This window comes from Sinocyclocheilus grahami, unplaced genomic scaffold, assembly GCF_001515645.1.
Source record: "Sinocyclocheilus grahami isolate Dianchi unplaced genomic scaffold, SAMN03320097.WGS_v1.1 scaffold910.1, whole genome shotgun sequence".
Taxonomy (NCBI): Eukaryota; Metazoa; Chordata; class Actinopteri; order Cypriniformes; family Cyprinidae; genus Sinocyclocheilus; species Sinocyclocheilus grahami.
In genome coordinates, this window is record NW_015506089.1 from 477,190 (window position 1) to 487,496 (window position 10,307).

At 35.3% G+C, this 10,307-nt stretch overlaps 1 protein-coding gene across 1 annotated transcript; it reads left to right on the top strand.

The window, feature by feature from the left end:
- The first annotated feature begins 112 nt into the window (after positions 1–112).
- Positions 113–5,703, top strand: LOC107564094 (leukocyte elastase inhibitor-like). Its single transcript, XM_016249089.1, has 7 exons — positions 113–328; positions 1,307–1,462; positions 1,587–1,742; positions 1,839–1,956; positions 3,419–3,561; positions 3,644–3,811; positions 5,217–5,703. The coding sequence occupies exons 1-7, from the start codon at positions 161–163 to the stop codon at positions 5,619–5,621; spliced, it is 1,314 nt and encodes a 437-aa protein (XP_016104575.1). The 5' UTR covers positions 113–160; the 3' UTR covers positions 5,622–5,703.
- The last annotated feature ends 4,604 nt before the right edge of the window (positions 5,704–10,307 follow it).

A 10,307-nucleotide genomic window follows, 5' to 3' on the forward strand; every position in this document is an offset into this window, starting at 1 on the left:
ACCAAATCTTAGATTGTCTGATTCGGTCTGATATCCTACAGCATCCATGTTTCTTTGACAAACATGTGATGTTGTTCACATTGGAAATGTTTGGAATTATTGTCACTTTATTTGTTATGCTGACAATGCATGTCTCTTCTTTCTCACTCAGCTTGTGAAAATGGAGCCTTTGTCTGCAGCAAACACACAGTTCTCTCTAAAACTGTTCAAGAAGATCAGTGAAGGAAACACATCAAGAAATGTGTTCTACTCTCCGATCAGCATCTCCTCAGCTCTGGCCATGGTGTCGCTCGGAGCTAAAGGAAACACAGCGGCGCAGATGTTTGAGGTGGTCTCACACAATCTGAAGTTCTGCACCTACTTTAACTGAGAGAGAGTGAAGAGAAAGTGAATAGAGACAGAGGGAGAACAAGACCAGGAAATGACGCAAGCCTTTTGCACAAAAGATTTTTAAAGGAACAGCTCACCCAGAAATGAATATTGGTTATGATTTACTCGCTTTCACCACACTGTTGCAGCTTGTGCTTTATATTACAAATATGCACTATATTTCCAAGCCGCAGTTATGGTTTAATGTTCAGTGGACATCATTTGTTAAACATTGACTTGTAAGCAGAACATATGTAAAAAATAATTTCATAAACAGGAACTTCATTCTGCTTATCAATGTTTGAGTTCTAGGCATTGCATAAACAAAAAAGCTGCCAGATATTTCCACTTATTTATAGATAATCAATGGCCTGAGAAGAGTTTTTCTGACATCATCCATTCCTTGAAACGTCATTATTTGAAGTGCATTTTAAACTTCCTAAAGGGTATTTAAGAAATGGATTCACATTAGATTTGTGAAGTTATCAGAATAATGAGATTGTATTTATTAACCCTCACAGTCATCTTGTCCTAGAGGATTTCTTTTTCACAAAACTGCTAATGTTATCTGACTAAAACTTACTGGCTTTGCTCTCACAGGGTTTTAAAATTGCTAATATATTTCTCATTATGTTATATTATCATGAAATCATAGATTCAATCTTTTTATCGACTTGTTTTCTTTTAATTAGCACAGGTTTTGTATTTTGGAAATGATTGACCGTAGTCCTCATTGATATGATGCACCTTAGTTTTTGAGTGAACATGTTAAAAGAAATACAAAACCCGTGCTTAACTGAAAGAAAACAAGTTGACAAAGACAGAATCCAAGATTTGGTGATAATATAGCATAATGTGAGACTTACAAACACTTTTTAAAAGACCAGCCGTTTTTGATTCACCAGCCATTTAATTCTACCATAATAATACTGTCTAGGTCCTGAGTTTTACCAATCCTCCCAAACCCGACGCAGCGACTCCATCATCTCATCAACAAGCTCTGAAGCCCCAGATTGCCTGCGGCGTCAAGGGTCAACATGGACCATCAATGGCACAACAAACCCAGAAATCTGAGCTTCCTCCCGAACTTAAGGTTTAGTATGAGTATTTATGTGAAACACTAACCTCATCACTTGCAATAACAGCTGTATTTGCCGTAGTCATGCATGAAGTCTTTGGGTTCATCTGATTAAATTAGATATTGTTGCTGCAAACAGAAATGTCCTGCTCAGCCGGCACCTGGACAAAAGACTGAGGACCAAATTCATTCCAGCTTCAACAAGCTCATGAGTGAACTGAAGAAACCAGGAGCCCCGTATGTGTTGAGTCTCGCCAACCGCCTCTACGGAGAGCAATCCTACCAGTTTGTGGAGGTAAGACTCAAAGCAAATAATTCAAGGTATGTTTATGGTAGTAAAGAATAAGGTTCTGGAAATAATCGCTAATTCAATCGGTTTGCTATGTTACAGAAATTCCTGAATGATGCAAAAACATACTATGAAGCCGGACTGGAGGAGGTGGACTTCAAGAAGAAATCAGAGGCTGCACGTGTCGACATCAACAAATGGGTGGAGAAAAACACTCAAGGTGAAAACCAGCATGAATTTAATCTGAAAAAGTTATATTCTACACTATTAAAAACAAATATTTTTTAAATAAATTAATGGTTATTTGTAAAGGTTAAGGTTTAGCTGCTTTAGCTTGGCTTTTGGGGGATACAAATTTAGAAATGTGAAGTCCCTCTGGGTTGTTTGTTTGTTTGTTTTTTTAATTATAGCTCTTATTAATATTTTTAATTAGCTTTTATTTTTATTTTATTTTAATTTTGGTTTAAAGGGGTCATATGATGCTTTTTTAAAGATCATTATTTTGTGTATTTGGTGTAACAGAAAAAAACACATTATTTTTCAAATACTATACATTATTGTAGGTCCTCTATACCCCACCTCTCTCCAACGCTTCGTTTTCTACAAAGTCCCTCCTTCCGACAAGCGCAGTCTGCTCTGATTGGCCAGCACGCGCACACACACACACACACACACACACACATACACGATGCGCAAAACTCCGCATTTGAACAGTCAATAGCAAATACTTAAACTAATAACAAAACAGTAGCTGATTCAGAAGCGCCAGATTGTCATAGCAAAGTCAGAATGACCTCCTCTCCTAGGTTCACGAAACAGTCGTCCATAAAATGCATTGCTGTTCTGTTGTAAGTAATCTTAAAGATTCCTAAATGCATCTACTTCCGGAAGGCCAAATAAAGTGCTTTTGCTTTCGCCTAGAAACACACAGCGTCTCCCTGACATGCTGCTTCAACACTAACTGCGGTTCCTGAAACCACGCCTTCTTTCTTTGCGTGCACATTTGGGCAGCATTATGCTAATATTTCCACATAGTGAGGTAGATATGTGTTAGAACGAGCCGTTTTAGGGGGGCGTGGCAGAGTCTTAACTTTGATAAAGAATATCTCTTTGGTTTTGAGACTTTAGTCTTTACAACTTCAGGGATCTTATCTATGCACAATCAGCTTGTAACACTCCAAAGAGAAAGGAAAACTTGAAATCGCATCATATGACCCCTTTAAGTTAGTTTTGTTGTGTTTTTGGCAGCTAGCTGAACAAATATATTTTATTTTATTTCAGTTAATTTCATTTTATGTAATGTATTTTTAATGGTTTTGCTTTTGGTTTAAGTTAACGATAATAATCCTGCTCTACGCTCTTAAATGAATGGTTAGAGCTTTAGGTTTTTTTTTTATTACATGTAGATCTTGAGTTGTTCTATGGCTCTAGATCTATTGTTCTATTGATGTCTTGTTCCTATACAGTGGTTTATTTGTGGAGCTTTATTTATTTATACTTTATTTTATTTTATTATTTTAAATAATAAATATCTTGAGTTGCTCTATAGCTCTTTGGAGAGTAAAAAATGTATTGATGTCACACACATATACGAATATACAGTATATATACACTGTAACTTTAGTTTTTACTTGTTCTGGGGTAGTGCCATGCAGTGAATTTAATGTGAATTTGTCTTGCAGGAAAGATCAAGGACTTGCTCCCACAGGACTCTATCGATGCGATGACGAGACTGGTCTTGGTGAACGCCATCTACTTCAAGGGGAACTGGGAGGAGAAATTCCCAAAGGACGCCACCATAGATGAACAGTTTAAGCTGAACAAGGTGAGATTTCATCTTCTTCTTGATTTAACGTAATGAAATTAAATATGAGGAGTTTTGATTTGTTTCCATTGATGCTTGGCAGATTCAAACTAAACCAGTGAAGATGATGAATCAGGAATCAAAGTTTCCTCTGGCCTTCATCCCAGAGATGAACAGTCAGGTTCTGGAGCTGCTGTATGTCGGGAAGAATCTCAGTATGTTGATCATCCTTCCTAACGAAATTCAAGATGAAACCACAGGCCTTCAGAAGGTGAGACAGCACAGGTTCTGCCAAAGAAAATTCATCTTGGTTCCCTAATGAAACTTTCAGTGAACAGTTCTTAAAAGAACCATTCTTTCTTAGTGTGAAGAACATTTAATAATCTAAGGAAACTTGGAATGAAAAGGTTCCATGGATGTTAAAGGTTCTTCACTGAACCATCAACGAAAATATCCAGTGTATATGGTTTGTTGTTTCATTATATGTTAACAGCAAATACATGTGCAGAGTTCTTAGTATTCATGTTGATTTCAATCATACCATTTTTATGACCAGCTTGAAAAGGCACTGACCTACGAGAAGCTGATGGAGTGGACGAGACCTGAGGTCATGCGTCAACAAGAAGTTGAAGTATCTCTGCCCAGATTCAAGATGGAGGAAACCTATGACATGAAGAGTCTTCTGATCAGCATGGGAATGGAGGATGTGTTTGACGGGCAGAAGGTGAATCTTTCAGGCATGTCTCCCAACAATGACCTCGTGGTGACGAAGGTGATTCAAGTGGTTTATTTGTGGAGCTTTATTTATTTATACTTTATTTTATTTTATTATTTTAAATAATAAATATCTTGAGTTGCTCTATAGCTCTTTGGAGAGTAAAAAATGTATTGATGTCACACACATATACGAATATACAGTATATATACACTGTAACTTTAGTTTTTACTTGTTCTTGGGTAGTGCCATGCAGTGAATTTAATGTGAATTTGTCTTGCAGGAAAGATCAAGGACTTGCTCCCACAGGACTCTATCGATGCGATGACGAGACTGGTCTTGGTGAACGCCATCTACTTCAAGGGGAACTGGGAGGAGAAATTCCCAAAGGACGCCACCATAGATGAACAGTTTAAGCTGAACAAGGTGAGATTTCATCTTCTTCTTGATTTAACGTAATGAAATTAAATATGAGGAGTTTTGATTTGTTTCCATTGATGCTTGGCAGATTCAAACTAAACCAGTGAAGATGATGAATCAGGAATCAAAGTTTCCTCTGGCCTTCATCCCAGAGATGAACAGTCAGGTTCTGGAGCTGCTGTATGTCGGGAAGAATCTCAGTATGTTGATCATCCTTCCTAACGAAATTCAAGATGAAACCACAGGCCTTCAGAAGGTGAGACAGCACAGGTTCTGCCAAAGAAAATTCATCTTGGTTCCCTAATGAAACTTTCAGTGAACAGTTCTTAAAAGAACCATTCTTTCTTAGTGTGAAGAACATTTAATAATCTAAGGAAACTTGGAATGAAAAGGTTCCATGGATGTTAAAGGTTCTTCACTGAACCATCAACGAAAATATCCAGTGTATATGGTTTGTTGTTTCATTATATGTTAACAGCAAATACATGTGCAGAGTTCTTAGTATTCATGTTGATTTCAATCATACCATTTTTATGACCAGCTTGAAAAGGCACTGACCTACGAGAAGCTGATGGAGTGGACGAGACCTGAGGTCATGCGTCAACAAGAAGTTGAAGTATCTCTGCCCAGATTCAAGATGGAGGAAACCTATGACATGAAGAGTCTTCTGATCAGCATGGGAATGGAGGATGTGTTTGACGGGCAGAAGGTGAATCTTTCAGGCATGTCTCCCAACAATGACCTCGTGGTGACGAAGGTGATTCATAAAGCCTTTGTTGAAGTAAACGAGGAAGGAACCGAAGCGGCTGCGGCCACCGGCATCTTCATGGAAGGATCTAGTAGGTGGATCCCGCCGGTCTTTAACGCAGATCATCCGTTCCTCTTCTTCATTCGACACAATCCAACCAAGAGCATTCTGTTTTACGGACGCTTCTGTTCTCCGTGAGCGAATCCTGCTGCTTGAGACCCTTCCAGCTAGTTTAGTTGGTGATCTGGTTAGAATGAGTAGAGGAGACTCTGGACGACAACTACTAATTGTACTTATATGAGCCAACATTATCAGAACCTATTGCAATTTACATGAGAAAGACTTAGATTAAATTATTAGTAATAAACGGTTTTCAATTTTATGTGGTACTGGAATTGTTTTACTTCAGAATCAGGTGGAGCCTGCATTATAAATGAAATCAAATTAAATATAAAAACTTAAAACATTTGTTTTTTTATTGTTATTACTTCAACTAGTGCCAAAGCACCATTTCTCATTTTTATTTAGTTTAAGCTGAAGTCCAAAAATAACTAAAACTAATAAATAAAAATCAAATCTATCCAGACATTTAAAAAAATAAAAACTAATAAAAATGACAAATACAAAATTGCTAAAACTTGAACTAATATTATATAAAAATTTAAATGTAAAAATTAGTGAAAACTCAAATGAATAAATTATACTAAAATAGCTCTGTTTCAGTCTTAAACCAGATGCTTTACTGAAATAATGTTCATTAGACATTATAAAGATTTCAACGTTCAGTTAATTATTATAACTGTAATCCCCCCAAACCTAAACATTTAGCTTAGAAACAATAAAACAAAAGATCTACATTCAAAGTATGGATGTTTTTCTCAGCTTGAGAGAAGACTTACTGTATATGCACATCATAAATGTTATGACTCTTGACGTATTTATAAATGAAGATATTAAATGCATTACAGTTGTCCTGGTCTCACCTATTGTTGATAATTCAGATGTGGTTTTGCACGGGTCTCTGCATGTCATATATGTAATCAAATGCATCAGTTTATATAAACATCAAGCACTTGTGTTGTTTCCTGCACTAAACGAGGCTCTATTAAAGTCAGATTATCACTGTAATAGTATATCCAAAATCTGGTTGTTTATTCGTTTGTATAGAAACTGCAGTTACAAATCAACTCTGGTCATTTAGGCACGGTGCAAGAAACTCAAATAAAACTGGTTTCTATTTTCCTCTCTTTCAAAACAGAAAGAGAGTAATAAATTATCTCTGTAGTTATAGTTATATAGTTTAGCTTTATTTTTTTGTTTTCATTTAAATGTTTAGTTTTGAAATTATGTTGTATGCATTTGTCATTTTTATTTAATTTCTTGTATTTTCTTAAATGTGTGTATATATATATATTTATATATATATATATGTATATGTGTGTGGCTGTACATACACATACGTAGTTGTTTTTTGGCGTTTGGCTTAGTGTTATGTTAGAATCATTATTATACTCATACCTTTTGTTCTTTTAATATTTTGAATTGTTTTTAGCTTTATTTTTTTGTTTTCATTTAAATGTTTAGTTTTGAAATTATGTTGTATGCATTTGTCATTTTTATTTAATTTCTTGTATTTTCTTAAATGTGTGTATATCTATATAGTATTTATAGAGTTTTAGCTTTTAGTTTTAATTACTTTTTCTTATTTGTAAGTCGCTTTGGATAAAAGCGTCTGCTAAATGACTAAAAGTAAAGCAAGTAAAGGAGGTAGACCAAATATATACATATACATACATATATATATATATATAAATATATATATATATATATCACTTTCCAAGATATTCACTAATATTTATTTTCTAGAAATATTCACTGGAGTAAAACGTGACAACTAGCCCCGGTATTCTCTAAACAGAAATTATTTGGAGACTTAAGTTACGGTCTAAAAGCCTTCACATTAGATAACAAAATACTGGTCAAATTATTTTTGTCTTTATTTTGAACATTTAAATTAAACATTGCATTAAAATTAAAAGTAAAAAAAAAAAGCTTATTTTATCGTTCTTTTAAAATAATTTATTTGGACATTTTGTCATGGCATTTAGACATAAAGCAAGACCTTTTTTTTTTTTTTTTCAGTTCCATCACGTTTAAGTACAAGGCAGATAAAAGGCAATGCAGCGTGCAAATGTTGTTTGGGATGCTCGTATGGTGTCGCGTTCAGTGACGCGTCTTCACCGCCAGATGGCGTCAGAGCATAAAAACAGGTATAGCCCAATTTGGAGTAGACGTCACAGTTACGTCACTTGCAGCTGCGCGCGCATTGTGGTGGCATAAAAACACTGGGAGCAAGTGGAGGGAAACTAGTAAAACCCATGGAATAAGAGAACAAATGTATTGTTGTGCCTTTGAATGTCAGAATCAGAATGCAAATTATTTTTATATAATACTGTCTTCAAAGACGCCATTTGAAGCTAAACGCAGACCTTTAAACGGACAAACTATGGATGAAACCTGCTATGATTACCCTACTTTTAAAGCATACATTTGATTTAAACAACAGGTCTATATAATATTCATATAGGGGACATATTGTATTAGCCCTACAGTTGAAATGCATGCATGAAATACTATTTAAAGCTATAACATTTTACATAACATGTAACTATTTTATTCCACAATTCTGACTTTTTTTCTTGCAAATGCAAGTTTATATCTCCTAGTTCGGACTTGATTCAACTCAACAATTGTGAGTTTGTCAATTCTGAGGGTGAAAAAACGCCAGAAGTGTGGGATTATAAACTAAAAAGAAAGAATGACGAGTTGATTTTTCTTACCAGAATTGTGAGATATAATCTCGGAATTGCAAGAAAAAAAGTCCGAATTTTGAAATATAAACTCAAAATTACATTTTTCAGTATTTCTGTTGAGAAAGTGCCATTGTAATTCTGCTGGGCTTTAATATCCAGCAGTGATGATGGGTGACAGTAGGTCAAGAGATCATTGATGAAGGGTTATTAATTATTAAAGTACGGCTAATGCACTCGTTTTAAAGGGATAGTTCACCCAAAAAATAAAATGTGATGTTTATCTGCTTACCGCCAGGGCATCCAAGATGTAGGTGGCTTTGTTTCTTCAGTAGAACACAAATTATGATTTTTAACTCCAGCCGTTGCAGTCTATCAGTCGTATAATGCATGGCAATGGTAACAAAATCTATGAGAGTAAAAAAAACATGCACAGACAAATCCAAATTAAACCCTGCGGCTCGTGACGACACATTGATGTCCTAAGACACGAAACGATCGGTTTGTGCGAGAAACCCAACAGTATTTATATCATTTTTATATAGGACTGGATTAATCGCTGGGCTACATCATGCATCATTCACCGGTGAGAAAACTTTAAAAGTACTACAATATCAGGACGGAAGATCGGGTTGTCGATGTTTGCCTGCCATCCTCGCTCTGTCTGCACAGCGTGCGTGAATGCGCTGATGACGTGTCCTGTCTGCGCGAACCGGGTGCGCAGAGGTATGCTAAACATACGTTGACAGGCAGGTAGGAAAGCTTATTAAAACGCTCGGACCGAGCGTTTTGATTGGACGAACATTTCTTGGTCCTACGCCTTCCACAGAATATATAAATACAGATGAATACATTTAGACCACTTAACTTAATGATTGCTATCGGGATGTGAAGAGACTTTCAACCAGCATACCAAATATATATATATACATACATATATATATATATATAAATATATATATATATATATCACTTTCCAAGATATTCACTAATATTTATTTTCTAGAAATATTCACTGGAGTAAAACGTGACAACTAGCCCCGGTATTCTCTAAACAGAAATTATTTGGAGACTTAAGTTACGGTCTAAAAGCCTTCACATTAGATAACAAAATACTGGTCAAATTATTTTTGTCTTTATTTTGAACATTTAAATTAAACATTGCATTAAAATTAAAAGTAAAAAAAAAATGCTTATTTTATCGTTCTTTTAAAATAATTTATTTGGACATTTTGTCATGGCATTTAGACATAAAGCAAGACCTTTTTTTTTTTTTTTTTTTCAGTTCCATCACGTTTAAGTACAAGGCAGATAAAAGGCAATGCAGCGTGCAAATGTTGTTTGGGATGCTCGTATGGTGTCGCGTTCAGTGACGCGTCTTCACCGCCAGATGGCGTCAGAGCATAAAAACAGGTATAGCCCAATTTGGAGTAGACGTCACAGTTACGTCACTTGCAGCTGCGCGCGCATTGTGGTGGCATAAAAACACTGGGAGCAAGTGGAGGGAAACTAGTAAAACCCATGGAATAAGAGAACAAATGTATTGTTGTGCCTTTGAATGTCAGAATCAGAATGCAAATTATTTTTATATAATACTGTCTTCAAAGACGCCATTTGAAGCTAAACGCAGACCTTTAAACGGACAAACTATGGATGAAACCTGCTATGATTACCCTACTTTTAAAGCATACATTTGATTTAAACAACAGGTCTATATAATATTCATATAGGGGACATATTGTATTAGCCCTACAGTTGAAATACATGCATGAAATACTATTTAAAGCTATAACATTTTACATAACATGTAACTATTTTATTCCACAATTCTGACTTTTTTTCTTGCAAATGCAAGTTTATATCTCCTAGTTCGGACTTGATTCAACTCAACAATTGTGAGTTTGTCAATTCTGAGGGTGAAAAAACGCCAGAAGTGTGGGATTATAAACTAAAAAGAAAGAATGACGAGTTGATTTTTCTTACCAGAATTGTGAGATATAATCTCGGAATTGCAAGAAAAAAAGTCCGAATTTTGAAATATAAACTCAAAATTACATTTTTCAGTATTTCTGTT

What these genes read in the sequence shown, in the direction of transcription:
- LOC107564094 (XM_016249089.1), top strand. Translation starts at nt 161, where the DNA reads ATGGAGCCTTTGTCTGCAGCAAACACACAGTTCTCTCTAAAACTGTTC. An exon ending in AGCTTCCTCCCGAACTTAAG is followed by an intron (nt 1,463 to 1,586) that starts GTTTAGTATGAG and finishes TGCTGCAAACAG; the next exon opens with AAATGTCCTGCTCAGCCGGC. An exon ending in AACAGTTTAAGCTGAACAAG is followed by an intron (nt 3,562 to 3,643) that starts GTGAGATTTCAT and finishes GATGCTTGGCAG; the next exon opens with ATTCAAACTAAACCAGTGAA.